At 41.3% G+C, this 21,985-nt stretch overlaps 1 protein-coding gene and 1 long non-coding RNA gene across 3 annotated transcripts in view; one reads left to right on the top strand and one right to left on the bottom strand.

The window, feature by feature from the left end:
* WDR4 (WDR4 tRNA N7-guanosine methyltransferase non-catalytic subunit) overlaps positions 1–17,235 on the top strand; it is a 38,210-nt gene extending 20,975 nt beyond the window's left edge. Inside the window, exons 8-11 of the mRNA XM_006137870.5 lie at positions 5,489–5,553; positions 6,772–6,955; positions 8,355–8,424; positions 13,010–17,235. Coding sequence (XP_006137932.2) covers positions 5,489–5,553; positions 6,772–6,955; positions 8,355–8,424; positions 13,010–13,188 — 498 coding nt within the window. The 3' untranslated portion in view covers positions 13,189–17,235. The remainder of the gene's footprint in view (positions 1–5,488; positions 5,554–6,771; positions 6,956–8,354; positions 8,425–13,009) is intronic.
* LOC142821382 (uncharacterized) overlaps positions 1–21,985 on the bottom strand; it is a 55,060-nt gene that overhangs the window by 11,602 nt on the left and 21,473 nt on the right. The window contains exons 1-2 of one of the 2 annotated variants that reach the window (XR_016348074.1): positions 11,771–11,881; positions 11,378–11,463 (exon numbers count right to left, since the gene is read on the bottom strand). This is a non-coding gene — a long non-coding RNA (uncharacterized LOC142821382). Of the gene's footprint in view, positions 1–11,377; positions 11,464–11,770; positions 11,882–21,985 lie in introns of those variants that run through there. The other variant, XR_012898158.2, reaches the window with a different exon arrangement.

Genomic DNA, 21,985 nt, shown 5'->3' with positions numbered 1-21,985 from the left:
CCCAGATACTGCTTTTTAAATGTATTAAGATCCTGGTGGCTCTTGATGCCATTTAAAAGGCAGAGCCACAGCGAGGTTAGCTCCCAAGGCTGGGAGCTAACCGCTCTGTAGTTTCCCCCCTTATCGACTAATGCAGTAGTCGATGGAAGTTCCATCGACTCTCTCTTATGGTGGTGGGTGGGAGATCCTGTGTAAATTCTAGAGACCACAGTTCATAAAATGGGATTTTCAAAAATACCTAAGTAATTTAGGAACATAAATCTCACTGGAACTGAACAGAATTTGTGCTCATAAATCATAAAGGACTTGTCCTCAGAGCAATTTAGTGTGTAAGAAGCTGGGTTGTAAATCTGCAGCACTTTGATTTGCACTAACTGTGTGAACCCTGCCATTGTGCATGAAAAGTTCTGCAGTGCACTTTGACTGGAAATGCGATAGGTCAAAGTGCATTACAAAACTATTAGTGGATGGTAATAGGTTCCATGCAGCCAATTAATGTGCTGCAAGCAAGAACACCTTTTTGGGCACTAAATTGCTTTCTGGACACTCGTAGGCACTTCTGAAAAATGCCACCCTGTGTTTCAAAAGAACTTTCTGCAGTTCTCCCAAGATTGGTGTTTGAAAGTAAGATGAAGCTTTTAATTAATCTGTTTATACAAAGCTTGCCCTTGAACCTAAAATTAACAGAAACATCTAGTGAAACCAGAGCCGCCAATGGGGGTGGGCTTGGGGAAGAGAGGCCAAAGGGGGCAGCTGACTGGGGCCAGGGACTTCTGGCTGCTATTGCTATCTTGACAACTGCAGTGGCTGGAGCCCCAAGCCCTTCAAATTGTTGCCCGAGCCCTGTGTGGTGCATTCCAGGTGGTGCTGTAAGGCTGGTGGGGGAGAGCTAATCCACCCTCCCCCCCCCAGCTGCGCCCCAAGACCCTGCGCCTTCTGAGGATGCCGGAGCCAGCTCCCATCAGGGCCCATTAAAGTCTCTTTCATCAGCCCTGAGTGAAATTAAAAGTCTAACGTAGCCACTTTGAGACTAGTACAAATATATCTTTAGCATCCTCCGAAGTTATAGTTGAGCAGAATGTTTCAAAATGTTTGTAACAATTACCAGAAGTATTGACTTACTGAAAATTGAAACTCTGAAGTATATTTTAATTTGTACTGAAAACTCTTGGATCTGGTACTACCCACTCTTGCCTCCACACATGATTTGTTCCATACTAGCAGCTGGAACAGCACAGTGTTGTCCTTGCCATCTGCATTGTATCTGAGCCAGCTACCACTTAGCCTGTTCAGTCATCCATGTGTTACATAACTGTGGGAAGCCATCTTTTGCTTGGTAGATTTGTTTTTTTTTATATACGAGTGCCTAGCTGTTCTAGCTTTCACTGAGATAACAGTGCTTGATCTCCTAACCTATGAATCAGATAGGGGACGCTTTTCTGGATGGTTTCTGGATAGTGACTTTAGGATAAAACTTGAGGGATGAGCCACTTGTGACTGTGTTTACTCCTAGGGCACTCCTACTCGAGTGTTCAGGCTAGAATCTAAGTGATGTAATACTACATTGCTAATAATCCCCTATAGTTTCAGTTGGAGAAGGTATTCTTCACTTTCTCCTCACAGCTAAGTGTAAGGCACTCTTTAAAGGTTTGCCGCTTTCAAGTGGTCTATGTATGGCCTGATTCTACAGGCCCACATGCACGTTTCCATCTACTTAACTGGGAGTTGAGTGGGTGGAAGAACTCTAGGATGAGGCCAAAGCTTGTCAAGAGCTTTGGGATCTTTATTTGGAAAGTGCTTTCTCAATATTGTGAAAGGGTTATTAATATGTGCTTCTGTGTCAGAGAAATAGCATGAAACTTGCCCACCAATAAGAAAGCCTCCAAAAAACTTATCTGCAACTTGTATGTGAGATCTCTGCAAGCTAGCATTATTTTACAACTCTTGTACTATTCAGCGTGCAAGGAAAAATGGTTTATTGAAAGTCAACATCACTTCAGGTTGACCTCTTTCTTGAATCTGAGAGACCTCTACGTAATCCAAATTCTCACAAATGAAGAAGCCTTTTCCCATCTCCTCTGTAAAGCTAGCCTTGGATTGGTTCCATGCTTGTGTGATGGAGTCAGTCAATAAGCTTTCAAAGTCGATGGCTTCAAACACTGCTGTATTGTTGCTTTAATTATGTATACTAATACACTGGTCAAACCAGACTCAATTTTTGTCTCCTACTCTCAGCAGCACAGTGCACGCTACAATATACCATGCTGCTAACATACCAAACATTTTTTTTTATGATTGCGTGGTCCTCAATGAATACACATGTATTAAACTCCTTGCCTGCAAGTTCTCAACATTCAAACAGTTCAGTCTCATAAAGAATATGTTCTTTGTTAGCCCATGACTAAGGACCAGAAGAGAGCCCATGGTTCAGAAATTTGACATTGCATTCAGTGTCAGAAGTAGTGAAGAAGTCGTCACTGAAACTGTGTTATTTCTCTTTCTTGTGGAGGCAGTAGCTTCAGAGGATAATGACTGTCATTGTATTCTGTAAAGCAATAATCTCACTTTCTCTTGCCTTATTCTTACTCTGCTTTTTCCATCATCATTTTACAAAGTGTAGCTGGTGCATTAGCTAGCAATGTCTTTGAGCAGAGAAATCACATGGGATGCCCTTGTTTTTTCTGCTGCTTCTTCTGGCATTTAATGACTTAAACTATTTGTGTCTACTATAGGTTCAGTGAAGCCTGTGAGATGAGTGAATTGAATTTCTTTTTATTATAATCATGTTTTAATGTAATGGCAGTGCATATGCGCACAAGAATTGATTTGTTTTCACCTTCCATCAGGCCCAATAGACTTGTCATGGGAAATATATGGATGTGCTGAAGTGATGTAGAACTGGTCTCAGGCTGATGTTAGGGAACAAATCCCATAGTAGTGTGGGCATGGTCTAGATAATTTTAGCAGTCCAAGCATTCACCTGGTTTGATCCATTTGTTTTGAGAAGCTTGTGTAAAGGCCAAAACAGAAATTGTGCAACTCTACCTAGTATGTTTCACAGGGTCACAGTTTCTTAACAGAATTTAAAAGGTTAAGTTTAAGGTGATGGCTGGCTGAAGTACAGAGTGACATCTGTTTACTGCGAATGGTTTTGTACAGTTATCTTTTTACTAGGTTCAGTGGTCCCATGGGCTTGCCTAGTGAACAAAATGTTTTTTGCATTTTATTCCACAATTAAATAAGTTACTAGATATCATTTCATGTCCATAAAAAAACCCTACCAAACTGATAATTTGACTCTGTTGTTGGGCATGTAGTACCAGTGGCCCTTCTGTATCTTCAACCAAAGTGTACCCTGCCTATCCTGTCTGTTAGCATCACTTATGCTACAAGTTGTGTGATAGAAGTTGGTGCTGAAGGAGATATAGATTTTACAACTCTCTTTTTAATGTCCAGAGTGGTTTATAAAAAAAAGTTGAGAAACACTACTCTTTTTCCAAAATTTTATATATATAAGTAACCCCAGTATGTACCGTTTTCAGACCCACAACAGTTTTTTTTACCATTGCAACACATTTGGTTTAAGCAGGCGATGACATTTTTGGGTGTAAAAAGTACAAAAATAATAAAACGCTGTAAAACTATAAACAATTCAGTTTTCTCCAAATTTCAGCTGTGTTGATGACCCCCTCAGACTTCTCTCAAGTACCCCTATCGGTACTTGTACCACTGGTTGAGAAACAATGGTCTAGAGAGCCCACTACTGCTGTTTGGCAACAAGGGAAGCAGTCATGTCTACAGAATTACAATGTAGCTAGTTCTGTTTACCCAACTATGGAGTAGTTCTTGATAGCTGCAATAATTCTCTCACCAGACCTCTTCACCCTCACATCTTTCCACTGTCTTTAACCCTGAGTGATTTAGTACCCATGTATTGTACTGAAGGATTGGCTCCCATCTGTAAACATGTAATAATTGATTCTGCAGAGCAGCAACTGACCAGTCCAATCTGTTCTCAAGTGCTCTGAAATTTATTTCTCTGTTGATAGTGACCTTTAGAAAATGTTCCCCTCATGTCCAAACAGATAATCAGAGAAGGAAAGTGCATGCTGCCTGGCTTTTATTTTCAGCTTAGAGATGGCACTGCACAATGCATTCTTTATTTACTCTGTAATTAAGATATTTTACAGCACTAATAGCGTGTAGATATGGATAGATGCCACCGTGTAACCTTCTTTCTGGCTGTTTCTGCCTCTCTATAAGCCACAGGCTATAAAAATAACAATTCTAGATGAATGTGCTTCTCTGGGCAAGAGGGATTACCATCTTGCATTACACTTGTTTGATGTTGACAAGCAACACAGCCCTTGCTTCCTCCCCGAGATTACATGTCCAGTCATTAGTTCTAGGGTACTGCCTGCACTCCAACAGCTAGCTCAAGAAGTAGGAACCTTGTGGTTGCCCCTAAATTGAGCTCACAGCCATGGCTAATGAGGGACCATGCAGTGACTGACCCTTCACCCAGTATTGTGCCAGCAGAGGTGCTCAAAAGCTCCTTTTATCATGTTGCCACCATAGTGAAGGAAGGAGTGGATTCATTTCCTTGGTCTGCTGGAGTTGAGCTATTCCTTCCAGAGATGACTTCTCCAGGGCTTTAAAAATGCAATAGAGCAAGTTTTTGCATTGGGAGTCATGAGTGGGTTTTTGTTTTTAAAATACCCCAGGCAGAATTCTTGCTTTTTTAAAAAATAAAAAAAGCAGGTTTTTCATTACTACTCACCCACAAATCAAGTTACACAAACTTGCTGCATGTGGAGCATGGCATTATATTCTGTATAGCTTTTAGGTGGGTGGTAGGGCATTTTCAAACAAAGGCATTTTATAGCTATGTCTGTAAAACTACCTCCTTTCTTGGTTATTAGTGCTTCTGTTGAAACTAGCTATTTCCATCTTTCTTCTTACAGCACACATCCCCCTGGATGCCTTGTTTATCAAAGGGTGAAATCAAGCCCACTTTACAAAAACATTGGCTACATATCAGTGCATTTGCTATTTACACCAGACATGGTCTCTACCTTGTTCCCGTTATATGTAACCTACGAACCAATAGGGTGGCATTCTGGTTAAGGACACTTAAAATATGTGAATATTTCCTCTGCAATTCACAATCCTTAAAGGCTAAAAAGATGCTACTATATTTCCTTAAGGCTGCACCACTGTGGGTCTCTCAGGAGACTGCTTACTTCATGTTGGATTAAATTATTTAAGCATTTATGCTAATCATTTTGGAAGGTGGGGTGTACAGAAGGCCAAAGTGTGGTATTTTTTGGGGGGGAAAGGACTGTCTCGCTATCTACTTAAGCTTGACTAAATGATTGTTAAATGGAGCTCCCATGAAGTTCCATAGATTGGATTCCTAAATTAATCCTAAATTTCCTCCCACCCCAAGTGTGTCAAGATATAATTATATGTTTTTCCCTCCTGTCAGAAATACACCGTGTCAAGACTTGCCTATTGTTGTCAAGGAAATTTCATTGCCATTCTGTGCGACTGGTAAGAATAAAGAGGAACGGTTGCTAAAATTATAGCTTTAAAGAAAGGACAGATAGTTAGACATCTGGAGTTGGGTGTTTCAGACTCTCTGAATTTAAAGAGGCTGTCTTGTTGTGAGCTCTCCAAAAGAATGGGGGTTTCATCATGAGTTTTAGCATGAGCATTGCGAGGGCTCTGAATGTTCTCAGTATCAATTCAAACAGAGGCAGCTCAAAACCCTTGCAATGTTTTATACAGTCCATATATACTCTAGCTACTCTCAAGTTCAAGATATAGTGGAACAGTTCCCAAAGGCCTTTTGGCCTGAGTCCAGTCTTTACCGTGCTATAGGTCAGGAGTCAGTGCAGGTGAACTGATAACAATGTAAAACAGCGTGAAGAACTACAGTTAAAGGGCTGTTCTGCCACTAGCACTCTGTGATATGAACACTGAGGCTAGGTCGTTGCTAGGTCGCCCTGCCACCCAGCTCCCAGGCTGTCGTTGCCTATTAAGTTTAATAATAGGAGTTCTATCCAGCACACAGGCTTGGGTATGGTGAGGAGAACACCCTAAGTTGCCTGTGTGTGAAGCAACAGTTCCACCATGGAGGCACTTCCCCCTTTTGTGACTCTCTCGTGTGCCAGCACAGGAGCCTTGTTCCTGTGATTTGAACTGAAATATTTGCTGCTGGGCTTAACAGCTCTTGAGAAGTTTTGTACGTGGAGATCGTGGATGCAGGGGAATAGATGTTGGGCCTCCAGTACAGAGCCCATTTTCTTGACTCTCCTTAGTTACATTCTGTTCCCCCCGCACCCACACACACCTGTTAGTGCTCTTATCCTGTTTTATTTGTGCTGATGCTCTTTAATTATCCTTCAGGTTGTGAACTCTAACATAAATTGTGCAACTGATACTGAGAAAATATTCTTTAGTAGTATGAGGCTTCCTCTTTTTGCTAGCCTTCCTTTTAAAATAGTCTGACCTTGGAAGAAACACTTCAAATGATTTTTTTCATTAGTGTAACCTTTGGATGGAAATATTAAATTCTGCCGTATCTGCAATTCACTTTAGCCTCTGGGGTTGTAAATAAACAGTCTATTTTTTAAGATTTGTGCTTTAAATGCTGCTGATTTTACTCCAGACTAATTTTGGAGTGGGTAGATATCATGTACTGTGCACAAGTGATAGCTCTAGGCAGGATTTGTGATAATGGTAATTGCGTTTTATTTCTCTTTAAAGTATTCCTACAGTTTACATCTTCCATTTGGATGCTGCTACCCAGCTGTTAGATTACAAACACCAGATCTCTTTGAAGCATAAAGGCTGGGACGTTGTATTTGAGGAATCAGGTGGGCTCTGGATACTGCAGGAGGACAAAGAAGCACCACTTTTACTCTACAGGCCTGTGAATGGACAGTGGCAGGTTAGATGTATTCTGATACAGTTGCAATATCTTGGGTTTACTCAAGTCTCCTCAGCAAAAGGCAGAATAGTTGAGTGAAAATTGAATGGCACAATTGCTTTAATGCTCTGGCTCTTGAATTGAGATCCATTCTGCATTTGATCAGAAATGGATTTGTTTTATTTCCCTAGTTTGTGCAAAACACAGAATTTAGCATGATTGGCAGTCTCAGCTCAAGATGCTCAGGTCCGCCATAGAAGAGTCAGTACTGAGGTATCTCCACAATGGTTCCTAGCCTTAAAGTAGTGTCTCTGCTCTTAAACATTAATTTCACTCTATTAAAAACAGCCCTTATACACTCTTCTCAGAATTTTTTCCTGGTTGAAAGGCCTCCTCAGCTTCCCACACCATCTTCTTACCCATACCCAGTAGTTAAACTGAAAGGGAACATAGGGGAGCACAGCTACTTCTCTTTCCAAAATCCCAGTGAGAGCTCCTGCTCTTCCATGGTTTTGAAAAACTGCTTCTCTCCTAATTGGCTGGTGGTGAAGCCTTTCTAGGAGTGCGAATTTCAAATAGGAACAGCAAGAGGAGCTGTCTGCCTGAAGAATGAGACTCTCAACCTTCCTCCTACTAGGCTGAGCAGTAGTATTAGTTTCTTGGCCGTAGTCTGCACCCACACCTTGTCCCAGGAGCCAACTGACTCTATGGGACAAGTGTCAGTTTCCATGCTGAAGCGTGTGACACACTGGTGTAGGGCTACAGCTCAGGAAAACTACATAGCGTCCATCCATCCCAGTGAAAAATGTGCTGACTCGCTTTCTAAAGTTCTTTTGTCCCTGACCATGGTGGTAAGATATAGATTCTACTAGTGGCCTTCAGGAAGAGGGAGCTAAAAAAGAAAGAAACAATTGAGGAAGAATGCTCCTTGCCCAACCTTTTCTGTATCTATCTCAAAAGGAGAGGCTGTGAGGAGAGAACAAACAGCGGTGGCCCTTTTAGTATCTGTTACAGTTCCATTGGGAACTGAATCACCAAAGTTGGATTCCCTATAGTAGCCATTAGACATCCAGTCAATACATTCATCACCCTTGTAAATCTAAGAAGAGTTGTGTATTGTAGGAAAGCTCTTGGACCTTTACCTCTTCCCCTATTTCTTTACCTCTGAGTCCCACTTTTCCTTTAAAGCCTTGGGCAAGCTCTGCTTTCCAGGCTGCTGTAAGCAGAACATGGTGATCCCTTGCCATGCCTCGGTGATGAGTTTTTGGGAAGGAAAGGTGTTCTCTTTATTCTCCCTTTTTGTCATGAGACTTGGTTGAGGCTTTGCATTAACCAGGGCACTGAGAAATGCATGTACAAAGTGTGATTGATTGCTCATGAGGAGCAGTGTGAAGAAGTGTTCTTTTCTTTCCTTTCCCAGCCTGTTGCTGATGACAGAGGGTTAATGAAAATGTCAAAATACCTGCACGACAACTGGACAATGTTTGAAGGTGAGCAACTTGGTCAAAAAGGCCAGGGAATGTGACATGGGTTAAAGCATAAGGAATGGAGTCGTATCAGAGTTCTGTTCATGCCTTTCCTCTGGCTATGGACAAACCGCTTAGGGCATGTCTACACTGAAGCTGGGAGTGAACCCTCCACACTAGGTAGACAGACTTGTGCTAGTGGGGCTTGAACTTATGCACCAAAATTAGCTATGTGGAAGTTCTGGCTGTGGCTCAGCTCAAGCCCTAGGGGGTCGCATAGACATGAGCCTGAGCTGCAGCCCATGGCACACTATCCATACTGCTGTTTTTAGCACACTAGCTCAAACCCCTTAGAATGAGTCTGTCCACTTGGGCTGGTAGGCTCGCTCCCAGTTGCGGTATAGACATATCCTGAACTTCTGATTTGGTTTCCTTCTCCATGTAGAACTAATACTTGTCTGCCTCACAGCATTCTAAAGTGAGCAACAGTTCTCCAGTTGGAAACTACTCTAACTAGAATCATAGAATACTAGGACTGGAAAGGACCTCGAGAGGTCATCGAGTCCAGTCCCCTGCCCCCATGGCAGGACCAAATACTCTCTAGACCATCCCTGATAGACCTTTATCTAACCTACTCTTAAATATCTCCAGAGATGGGGATTCCACAACCTCCCTGGGCAATTTATTCCAGTGTTTAACTACCCTGACAGTTAGGAACTTTTTCCTAATGTCCAACCTAAACCTCCCTTGCTGCAGTTTAAGCCCATTGCTTCTTGTTCTGTCCCCAGAGGCCAAGATGAACAAGTTTTCTCCCTCCTCCTTATGACACCCTTTTAGATATCTGAAAACTGCTATCATGTCCCCCCTCAATCTTCTCTTTTCTAAACTAAACAAACCTAATTCCTTCAGCCTTCCCTCATAGGTCATGTTCTCTAGACCTTTAATTATTCTCGTTGCTCTTCTCTGGACCCTCTCCAATTTCTCCACATCTTTCTTGAAATGCAGTGCCCAGAACTGAACACAATACTCCAATTGAGGCCTAACCAGCGCAGAATAGAGTGGAAGAATGACTTCTCATATCTTGCTCACAACACACTTGTTAATGCATCCCAGAATCATGTTTGCTTTCTTTGCAATAGCATCACACTGCTGACTCATATTCAGCTTGTGGTCCACTATAACCCCTAGGTCCCTTTCTGCCATAATACTTCCCAGAAAGTCACTTCCCATTCTGTATGTGTGAAACTGATTGTTCCTTCCTAAGTGGAGCACTTTGCATTTGTCTTTATTAAACTTCATCCTATTTACCTCAGACCATTTCTCCAATTTGTCCAGGTCATTTTGAATTATGACCCTATCCTCCAGATTAGTCACAACTCCTCGCTTGGTATCATCTGCAAACTTAATAAGCGTACTTTCTATACTAATATCTAAATCGTTGATGAAGATATTGAACAGAGCTGGTCCCAAAACAGACCCCTGCGGAACCCCACTAGTTATGACTTTCCAGCAGGATTGTGAACCATTAATAACTACTCTGAGTACGGTTATCCAGCCAGTTATGCACCCACCTTATAGTAGCCCCATCTAAGTTGTATTTACCTAGTTTATTGATAAGAATATCATGCGAGACTGTATCAAACGTCTTACTAAAGTCTAGGTATACCACATCCACCGCTTCTCCCTTATCCACAAGACTCGTTATCCTATTAAAGAAAGCTATCAGATTGGTTTGACACGATTTGTTCTTTACAAATTCATGCTGGCTGTTCCCTATCACCTTGCCACTTTCCAAGTGTTTACAGACACCTAACTGTGATGTAGCTGTCCACATATCAGCATTGGTGTGTTATAAATGTTTTGGACATACACATACGTTAATAAAGAACCACAAGAGCATCTGTCTTATTGCACTGACCTGGAATGCTCTTCTCTTGTCTCTTTCCTGAATGTGAAACTAAGGCTACGTCTACACTGCAGCCTTTTGTCGGCAGAGACAAGGCAAACTAAGTGCTCGTTAGTATTTGTCATGCTCTCATTTGCATATTCTCTGCCGATGCTTTTTGTGGAAGAGGTTTTTGCGCAAAAACAAGCAGTGTAGATGGGGCCGTTTTGCACAAAAAATCGCTTTTGCACAAGATCCCTTATGCCTCAAAAAAGGAGGTACAGTAGAGTCCCTATCATCCAACCTAAACGGAACCGACATATGGTCGGATTACTGAATATGTCGGATGATAGAGATTCTGCTGTAGAGAGCAATGGAGCAGCTGATGTTGCTCTTGGCAGGGCCGCTTCTTCCCCCGGCAGGAGCGGCATCAGCTGTCCTGTTGCTCCCTTGGAGCGACGGGGCAGCTAACGGGACCGTTCTCCCAGCCCACGGTGTATCTGACCCTGCAGCTCCTGGGGACACAATCCCTGGGAGTTGCAGAGTTGGATAAAGTGGAGTGTCGGATTACTGGGTGATGGATAATCCAGACTCCACTGTATACAGGACCATTATATATTCAGGAAAATTATCAACCCAGGTAATTTGTCAGAATTTCTGTAAAATGAAATGTAATACTCCCCAGATTAGATGTTAACAATAAGGTATTTTCTCTATCCCATTTCCATTAAAATTGGGCTTAATATCTGAAAGTAGATTTCTGCATCCATTAGAAAGTAGTTATGTTCATAATGCTGTGTTTTATACAGTTCAGACATTTCAAGGTATATCCATGTTAAAAGCAGAATCCCGAGTGAGAACGAATTCACTTGTTTTCCTCTATATTTCTGTATTATTCAGAGTTACTTTCTAGCACAGCAAAATTACCATAATGTGTTATAAGAGTCTCTGGATATATGCAGCTGGGAAAGGAGGACTATTCAGAGCATAGTGATTATTATAGCTAATTAACAAGAGGTGGCTCGGTTGATGAGCACCTATTCCAGCTGTGTAATTAGTGCTTTTACAGATTATGAAAAAAAAGGTACTTACCCTTCTTGATAAAACAATGAGATTGCTTGTGTGGTTTCCTCCCTTAGACAGCTGGAGATCATGGAATCTCTAAGATCTCTTGTAACCTAAGATTATAGAAGCAGAAGATCAGTATTTAAATGATAAATTGAATAAACTATTACCCATTAAAAGAGATTCAGCAAACCCTAAATGTATTCAAGTGGAAAATACAATTGATATGTAACTTAATTGTTTACTCACTAATTTCCCTGTTTTTCCTGTCCACACCTGTCTGTTTCTCTTTTTACTTAAAGATTTTAGATAAGTTAGGTGGTGGAAAGGATTGGGGCAGAAGCGGAGATTAAGAAGGAATCCCAGATGTGAATTAGACCACCCTCTACTACCTGCTTCTTGAAATACAAAACTCCTCACCTGCCAGTTTTAGTCTGTATTCCCCAGAGTAACCTTCCAATCTATCTTTAACTGTTCAGGCATTTTACAGGGATCATATGTGTCCTGCTGTAAGAGTACATTTAAGCAGAAGGATGTGCACTTTGACCCTCTTTAATCCAGCAACCCTGGGAAACAGGGTATGTCAGATGAAAGTTTTTGCCGGGGCAGCTGCCAGGGTCTGGGTGGGAGAAGGGAGGGAGGTTATCTGCTGCCCTGCTCCCGGGCCACAGGTGACTCCTTGCTCCCAGACACCATCCCCTGCTGCTATGGAAGCAGCTGGGAAAAACCTCAGGGGAAGCCATTCTGCGTGCTACCATTCCTCTAGCTCAGGGGTGTCCAAACTTTTTTCAAAGAGGGCCAGATTTGAAGAAGTGAACATGCGTGAGGGCCGTCCCCGCACTCTCAGCCCCAAGGCGGAGGGCCCGCAGGGTCGGAGGTGGGCGGAGAGCGCAGGGCACGGCGGCCCAGGGGCAGGGCGAACCCGCAGCTGAGCGGGAGAGCAGGGCTGCGGATGTGCCCTACAGGGCAGGCTCTAGGACCGCGGAGGCCATGGGCGGCGGCGGCGCAGCCGGAAGCGGCGCGCTGGGCGCGCCAGTTCAAAAGAGCGCCGGGGAGCCAGGAGAGGGGGAGGAAGCGGGGGCCATATTAAATCGGAACACGGGCCGCAATTGGCCCGCGGGCCGGACTTTGGACATGCCTGCTCTAGCTGGAGGTGGGCAGCAGGAGCAACAGCTCACAGAATCACTTCCTCCTCTGAACCACGGGTGTTCCTTGATAAGGACACTCGGCGTATACTGTAAAAATCTCACAAAGGAGTGGCAGAACCTGCACTGGTTAGTGCAAGATGGTGTTTGTGTGCTTATTTCATAATGTCCAGTCTGAATTTTTCTAATGTCTTTTCTTTTTAAAAGAGTGCAGGGAATACTAAACTAAACACTGTTGGGTGCTCTGTACTCTTGAAAAGTCAGACAGGCTTAAGTATGGATTTTGAATTCTAACATTAAGTGATTGTTAAAAATCTTGGCCTTTGTTTATATGGCTGTTGTGGTGATTTGTGAGTGTCTTGCCACATTTAAACAATAAAAATGTTGTGCATTAAGATGTCTAGAATTATAATGCAGAATTATAGGAGTCAGGAATACATTTAAAATTTCAGTGCAAGAAGTAGTTGGGAACAGTGCTCTGAGTACCCATATTGTCTTGTTTTTCCTGTCACAGGTTCTGTTGGGACAGAAAGCTGCTACAGCAGTCTTTACAAGGCCTCGTTTGACAACATGGCTGTTTATCTACAAAAGAAAGAGGAAAGACTCCAGCAGCAGCAGAAGAAGAAAAGAAAAGAATTGCAGCCTGAATCTCAGAGAGAAACTAAAAAGATCAGAACAAGTGAATCATCCTGACCATTAACTGCACCGTTTGCTTGTAACTTCTGGAACACTGAAAGAAATTGAGCTAGGCACTGGACTTTTATCTAAGCAAAGTAAATGACATACAAATAGTTTGTCATGTCACATAGGGGACAGTTTTAATGAATCAGGTTAATTTTCTTGTCATCACAATATCCTGCTTTCAACAGATATTTTATTTACTATATATATTGTTCCTTGCCCTTTGTTCTAGCCCAGCAATTGGAAAACTTAATGTTGGTAATGCAGCATTAGCAGTCTGAAGCACTAGATCTTCCTAGTGAGAGAGTGCTTTACATGGAGAATAGATGTCTCTTACTATACTCCATATATCACCTACATTGGGGCTGGTTTCCTAAGGAAAAAGTGTGTAATTAGACGTTGATGCCAAGTATTTTAGTTTTGTTTTAGTTCATTTAATACTGCAGCCTAGAAAAGGATAATCACGAAAAATTATTCTTTTGAAAAAAATATTTTAAATATGTGTATATATAAGGCTGTAACTAGCAGGCTTTTGCCGCATTTATTTTTATGCTTAAACTTACAGATTGTGTTATGAATTCTATGTTGCTACTTAATCCAGCCCTCTTTACTCAGAGAATTCCCACTGGAAGCAATGCAGGATTAGATTTTACATATTGTAAAGCAGCAAAAGGTGTCAACCAAATCCCAAAGCCAATTGATGAAGACTGATTTGCTGCATTCTGCTTATTTGTACAAATGGTTTCGGAGGACCTAGTGCAATACTATCTCGTATGTTCTTTTTTTTGAGACTGAAGTTTATTTGACGCTAGCTAAGAAATAAAAATCTTGACAATGGTTGAGATAATCTTATGGCATCAGTTATTTTATCATACATGTATTTAATGGCAGAGAAACTGCATCTATATCAATGCAACTTGTACATTATATTCCAAGAAGACTTCAGAAGGAATTGTAAAACTGGATGTATAAATCCATATGCTCCATTAAAAACCTGAGACACTATGAAATGAAAATCTATCCGGAAACTTACATGACTTACACTAGGGATCTGAACCTTTTTAGATTTAAGTAGTACAACTTTTCATGCAACCAATATACAAGAGATTGGTGAGTTACAAAGGAAAAATGCTTCAATTTATTTCTAGACTATTAGCTGTTGATCAGTAACAAAACAGAATCCAGTGCTTATATCCACATGCGTAAAATTGAATTATCCTATTTCTTTTATTGTAGGATCCACAATCAATCTCTGGGGCCCTTTTGTGTTTGTTGCTGTTAAAGCTTGAAAAAAATGTTTCTTTTTTTAATGAATGCCTTGTTTGAAAGTCCCACTTCAGATGGAAGCTTTATATGCACTACTATGGAACCAGCAAATACACTACATTCATCTGAATGGTCTAATCTGGACTTCTTTCCATATTGCTTTAGGAGTCTGCCTTTTGTCATGACAAAGCTTCCATTAGTGTCAGTGTGATGCAGTAATGTCATGTATTGGAAAGTCAGGGATCGATTGTCCACTTGTTTGTTCAGTGTACCATAAAATATGGCCTATGTCCGGGTTAGGATCTGTGGGTACTATCCTAGTATAAAGTGGGCCCAGTTACACCTCAGTGCTATGAAGACTCAAATGAGATACTGCAGAAATGAAGGTAAATGTGAAACCTACACATTCTATTGCTTAATATTCCAAAGTGCAGTACTCTCTTATTCAGTGCCTATTGTGCCATGTGGCTAAAGCAAATATTCTCATTTTCAGATAAGAAAAAACAGCCAGAGGAGTTATGGCTAGAATTAGGAGTCTAACTCCATTATTTGAACCCCTATAGAAAGTGGTCTGCACCCACATCTCTCCCTGGCTCCATGAGGAACTTCAGAAACTCTGAAAATCAGGTCCCATGTTGGTGCCTGAACATAAATGAATGTAGGAGCTCAGCTGTAGACAATCAATTTTGAAAGCTGTTTGCCAAGCTTAGAATCCCAGCATGACCTTAAACGTGGTTCACTGTGAGGGTCATGGGTTTAAGGTCCAGTCCTGTGACTTTATTTCATAATGTTTTTAGCATCAGCACTATTGGTTCTATGTCAATCCTATAGGCCAGCCTGTGATAGATTGATGCTGCTATCTCTGAATACTCATATGTAATAATGGCCTTCATAGTGTAAGTAACATGATCAGTGAGGTAAAGTTACTGTGTAACTCTAGTAATTTATTGGAATTTCCTGTGGGACTTGAGCTAACTTAGTCTGTGGGAAGAGCAAACTGGAAAGCAACATGAGAATAGCTTTAGGTAAAGAGGTTCTCTCCCCCTCCCCCCTTTTTACAAAATCGAAAAGCAGAGAAGTAAGCTCTTGACTTCAAAGACCTTGTCTTCAAAGAAGATTCAAGCTTTATCCAGGCTAGTAGCCTGGAGATCCAAAACATTAAAGAGTTAAGTGCTTTTCAGGCAGGAAGGAGTGTCTTCACTTGTCAGAAGCTTCTAGCAAGACAGGTTGACAGATGTTCTGTGGAGTGTCTCAAAAGGAGATGGGCCTTCGTAGGCTCCAGGAATGGCTCTTCTTGAGGGAAAATTAGCCTTGCATTCAGTTTGTTGTTTGGATGTTTTCTCTCCAAAGCTTTTGCTTTAAATGCTTTGCTTTAAGCAGGTTGTCTAGTTTCTAAATTAAACATGTCATTACTTTCGAAACAGAATAATCCTAAACCTTGCTTTAAGTTATAAGAGGAAGCTGCATACTGAATTTGGTGGCCCTAGCTTTTACCATTTAGGAGGAGTTCTTGAACAAGTGGATGGATGGACAGACAGACATATTTCTAAAATAATAAGGGATTCAACTATAAACCCTTCTCTTTCAATTCTTTTGAAGTGCCCAAGCTACCCATGCTTTATCTGATATCTTGGTGCAAACAGGCTTTTTCAATAGCTGGAATCTAACATTGGTCACTGCAGGGGGAAAAGAATGAAAAACTTGCATTGTGATACTTGATATTTGTAATGGCTAATGACAGATGATTCAGTTACACAAATATTTGATAGGTCTGCATATTTTCTACCCTCTCCTATTTCATCTTGCTTGTTTCTTTCTCTCTAGCTCTCTAGGCTACACTCCTCACCTTGGCATCTGAACTACCGTAGCCTGTTAAACTTGGGCAATTGGGTTTGTTTACACCTTGACTTGCGATGCTAGGACTAAAGCATAATTTAATGCCCAACATAAACAGGGGCATGTCAAGGATGGCATAATCTTTAAACAATCAATCCCTATGAAGCCTTAAAATGGCTTTTTTTTTTTTTTACAGCTAAATATACCAATACTGCACTACTTTGTTTATACCAGCCTGTGTCCTCTGATATGCTGATAGTTATGACAGTGGTTTATTTTGGTTAAGTTCTTCCATTGTTATACTTCCTATTCCTTAACTTTCAACCAGAATATTGTATTTTTGGTCTCAGAACATCAACAATGTTTAAAACAGCATTGGCTTACGAGGTATATAGAAAGCTGCGTGCTAGTTAGTTGAAAGCTATCCAAATATACATTTTCATTGCCAGAGATTTCTTTTGTGTCTGATTAAAAAGGGGGATTGTTATGTAAGAAATTCAGTTGCTCATGGTCTCTTCCAAAGTAGCACATTAAAGGGTATGCTTACATTGCAGTTAGATACCCACAGCTGGCTTGGGCTCAGGGCTAGGGCTATGGGGGAAAACTCTTTCACTGCAGTGTAGATCTCTAGGCTCATACAGCAGCCTGAGCTCTGGGACTTGCCCACCTCACAGGTTCTACAGCCTACACTGCAGCTCAAGCTCAAATGTCTACACTGCAATTAAACAGCCCCTCAGCCCAGGCTCCGTGAGCTGGCAAAGCCAGCTGTGGAGTTTTAATTGTATTGTAAACATACCCAGGGAAGACGGGCATGAAACAGCAAAGCAGCTAATCTGAACAGTGCTCATTAATCCATCCATTTCAACATTACATTTCTGCAGACTTATTAGGAGCATGTGCTAAACTAACTCTTAACATCAGTGTTGAAACCCACTTGCTTTAACAATGCAGTGCAAACTTATTTTTTGTTCTGATTTAAACAGGAATTGCAGACCCGGTCTCTTACATCAGCATGTTACCAAGACAGCATCTCCATATTTGAGGGTTAGTTAATTTGGTTTTGTAATGTTGAGTGTGTCTATATCTTTCTTCAGTACCCTAACTCTCCTTAATGATTCAAATCTTCTACATTAATAGGGAAAAGAATGGTGATGTTCCACAACAGAAGAAATGTAAATATATGGATCTGTATATGGATTTTTCACATTTAAAAAAAATCATAAAATCATAGAATACTAGAACCTACAGGGTGTGTCTACACTACATCCTTACCTAGAAAAAGCTTATTTTGAAATAACTCACTATTCCAAAATGCCCCTTAACCCTCGTGGAACAAGGGATATCAGGATCTTGAAATAAGCCTCCCATTATTTTGAAATCTATTTCGAAATAACGGGCTGCTTCAATAGATGCAGAATAGCTATTTCAGGATTGTAGTGGAAATGCAGAAGACGATTGTTAGGTCGAGGAAATTAGGCGATGTACCACAATCATTCCTTTTATGCCTGCATCTCCTGTCAGGCCTGGATGCTCTAGGCAGCCATTTGTGCTCTTTGCTTCTTATTATTCTTTTGTTGTTCTCTAAGAGTGAGCTGTTTGTTCAAGATGGTACAGTGTAGGAATGCACTGTTGACTTTCAACAAGTTCTGGGATGGGTCCCAAGGCCATGCACCTTGTACAGGAGTGCAGGAACACTTGAGAAGATCACATAGCTATCTTTGCTGAATGTTTCCCACCTGATAATGCTAATTATTTGGCCTGGGAAAATATGCAAAGTATCAACAAGTTAATTATTGGATGTGGGAAAATATGCAATGTATCAATGATCTTGTTAGGTTCTCAAAACAACAGGTGTGATTACTGTAAATCCAATAGTATATAAAGGCCGGGAATATTCCTAACATTGGAACCTCGGCGTAGACCAAAGCTGCAGAAGGTGCTATGCACTGGCCACGGGGGTCTGTCTGCTGTCCTCCTTCAGGGGGTTCCCAGCAGCAGAAGGGACATAGGCATTGCATTTTATTCTGAGGTTTGCTTAGGCTTAATAAGCATTGTACTTTCTTAATAGGCATTGCATTTTATTCTGAGATCTGTTTAGGCTTAATAAGTATTGTATTTTATTCTAAGATTTACTTCATTATATTTTGCTCTAATCTTAAGCATTGTATTTTACCTTCATATTTGCTTAGTAAAATCTTTAAGCCTTCACCCAATTTGTGTGCTTATTGCCTCCAAATCCCTTAAGGGAAGAACCATTGCCTCTTGGCAATACAGGGATACTCTGCAGTGTAGACATTGTTCCAGATAAATCTAAGGCTATTATCCATATTGTTTCCAGGAACTACAAGTCATTTAATTTTTATTTTTTTTAAAGTAACCAAATATCCTTTAGAATATATTCCTTATTTTCTATATTTTCCACAGTCCAGGAACAACACTCCTTCTGGGGCATTTGGCATTAGCCACAGCCAGCAGACAGGATACTGTGCTAGATGGACTTTTGGTCTGATCCAATATGGCCATTCTTATTGTGAGGTTTGAGGTTCTCTAGGTGGGAAATGTTCCTCCTTTGGATTGCCAGTGTTCATGAGGACAGTATGGGAGTTTAGGGACTGATTTATGTGCAACCTTGATATTTAATTTTTGGATTTAAACCAAGGGAAAGCAGCTGCCAGAAAGGGGAAGAAGGTATGAGGGCTGGAGGGAAATCACTACAATATATCAATATGGAAGCAGACAAACAGAAACTAAGCCTTATTCAGAAATGCAGCATAATTAGAAATAAGGCAGACATGGGATACACCGGGTTCCTGCCCTCACACAATGTAAGAATCACAATAATGTAGAATTTGTCAATCAAATATGTAATTATTCTCAGTATCTCTTCCAATATCTGGAAGGATATGATTTTCAGCAGTAAATATCAATTTTGCAGTCCCCTCCAAACCCATAAAATTATTTACATTGTGATAATTGGCATTTACAGGTAGGCAAAGTAAGCAAATGCTGCTTGAGCTTGATTTAAAGATATTTACTTTGTATGTTTTGAGACATGATATTGACAATTTTTAAAATGGTTATGAAGCTTTAATGTTTTGAATCACAATGTCTGTGATTAAATAACTATTGGCTGAGCCCCACCAATTTCCTGTAGCCATGAGAATTTAAATAGCTAAAAATGCTTAAATAATATCCATCAACATTAAAAAAATGAATTCCACCAGGTCTACTTCTAAAGTACCATCTCTGAATGTCAAAGAGCAAACTAAAGTCATCAAAAGGGGAAAAAAGTCCTAGCAGATTTTTTTGTTAAATCTACTCTCAGACTAAGAAACTGAGATACATCAAATTATGGGCATGAAAAGGATTGCTTTCAGTAGACTTACATTGCTGAATCATGACAAAGATTTTAGCAAAAATACTAGCTAGCCTATTGCAGTTCATGCTCTCAGTTTATATAAATCTAGCTCACACAATTAATTAAGAATAGACAATTGTCAGACAATATTTGGGGAGTACTCGGAATTATCCATAATACCAGATTAAAAACACCATTATTTTTTTTTATCACCACTTAACAGAGAAACCTTTTGAGATTCAATAAAGTGGAGCTTTCTTGTGCAAGTTCTGTCACATATTAACTATGTTTCCCAGTTCTTTAAATGGATCACTGTTCTTTACACCAGCACAAGCGCAGCTGTGTGAGTTAATTAGTTCATGCAGTAGAGGTTCATGCACTAAGCTGTAGAAGTCTCAGGTTCAGTTCCGCCCACAGATGACTTGGGGTCTGCAGGCATTATACTCATTCTCCTTTACCGTTTGGGCTGGTTATGGAGCCTTTCACACAGGGTAAGAAAAAATGAATGATTCACAGAAATAAAACTTGAAGGAACACATCAGAAAATAGTGTAATAAGCAGATGTAATATTGTTGCTACTACTATCTAAATATATATCTAAAACCAACTATTTCCCTAAAAATAGTATTGAAGGATTTTGGGAAAGCAAATTTGTCAGTCTCTGTGAAGTCATCCCTCCAGAAAATACTGGGTACAGACAGCAACAAATTTTATAAGCTACCTGGGCATTCAAGTCTCAAAAACCTAAAAGAGTTCTATGATTTAACTGTCAGACTACTACTTCAGCAAATGAAAAAAAGATCTTAAGTGCTGGTGGAAGTATGCAATTTCTTGGTTGGCAAGAACAGTCACAGTAAAAATGAACATTTTGCCAAGGGTGTTTTTCTTGTTACAAAATCTTTCCATGATCTTAGCAGGAATATGGAGGATGTTAGAATTCATATGGAAGAAGAAGAAGAAAAAAGTTAATACAGATTTTATGGACATCATTAAACAGGGCAGACTGGCTGCTTCAAATATTTGATGGTACTATCCAGAGAGCCAGCTCAAATCAGTAGTGGACTGGGTGTGTTCCAGCCCAGTCAGACACTGGGTCTTTATTGCAGAGAAAATTGAGGCAGCATACATATCACTAGGCTACCACAGATTAATAACAAAATGTGAACCTTCCAGGTACTTATACACATAATTTAGCAAAGGCCACTCTGTAGGTTTGGTATAGAACTAGATGCCTTGTCTCCACTACACAGTTTTATCAGTTGAACAGCAGAGCTCTACCACTGAAATGCGTCTCCTCATGGGTGGTGGGTGAAGGTAGGACTGGGGGAGGCAAGCCCCCAACCCCATCTTCAGCCCCACCCTTCTGCCCAGGCCCCTCCCCCAGCATCATGGGGCGGTGGGTGGTGCACGGCCCCAACTTCCCTGACCCCAGAGCACAGGGAGGGATCAGGGCATGTGGCCCCAGCCTCTTTGCTCCCAGTAGGCATTCTGGGTGGAGTATGAGTGGGGCTAGGCTGGTGGTTTGGGAAGGCAATGCTTTCCCAGGCCTAGCATACCCACTGCCCATGCTTCTCCTGCTGACATCATTCTCTCGTTATGTAGAGATGAGCAGCACAGAGCTTTTTGAAACGTAGTTACTATGACACAGCCACAGTGGAGACACCTCATTTGGTTGTCACCCTAATTGGCCTCCAGGAGGTATCCCACAATGCTCTGGTCAGCCATTGGAACTCTGCTGCCCTGAAGGCACAAAGGGATGTGTCTCTCCCCCATTTAAAAGCCTGAGACATTTTGAAATTCCTTTTCCTCTTCACTTGGTGTACCCAGTTCACACAGTGTCTTCCCAGCTGACCAGACTGGCTCTGTGCAGCAGATGCGCTCCCATGTGCAGCATGTCGGAGCTATTGGATCTGCTGGGTCTATGAGGGGAGGAGGCTGTGCAGTTGCAGCTTCAAATCAGCTCTAAGAATTTCCACACCTACAGCTAATTGCTAGTGGCTTGCCGGAGAAGGGGCACGAAAAGGACATGCAGGAGTGCAGGGCTAAAAATCAAGGAACTGATGCAGTCATAGTAGAAGGCAAGGGAGGCCAAAGACAATGCTGCTTCTATAAGGAGTTGAATACCATCCTCAGAGGCAACCCCACCTCCGCCACCAAGAGCCCTGTGGTACTCTGGGGGGACTGGAAGCAACGGCCAATGGACTCATCCCTGATGAGGAGGTGGTGGCCATCAATTATCATTTACTTTTCCACAGCAAGGCCAGCTCTCAGTCTGGCACCCTTGTACCGCAGTGCTAGGGTAAGCTCTGCACAGAATTCCAGGAAAGTAGATTTGTGCATCCGAAAATT

The sequence above is a fragment of the Pelodiscus sinensis genome, chromosome 1, assembly GCF_052426305.1.
Source record: "Pelodiscus sinensis isolate ZL-2025 chromosome 1, ASM5242630v1, whole genome shotgun sequence".
Lineage (NCBI taxonomy): Eukaryota > Metazoa > Chordata > Testudines > Trionychidae > Pelodiscus > Pelodiscus sinensis.
The sequence above is the reverse complement of the archived record's forward strand: the minus strand, read 5'-3'. Positions and strand labels throughout refer to the sequence as shown.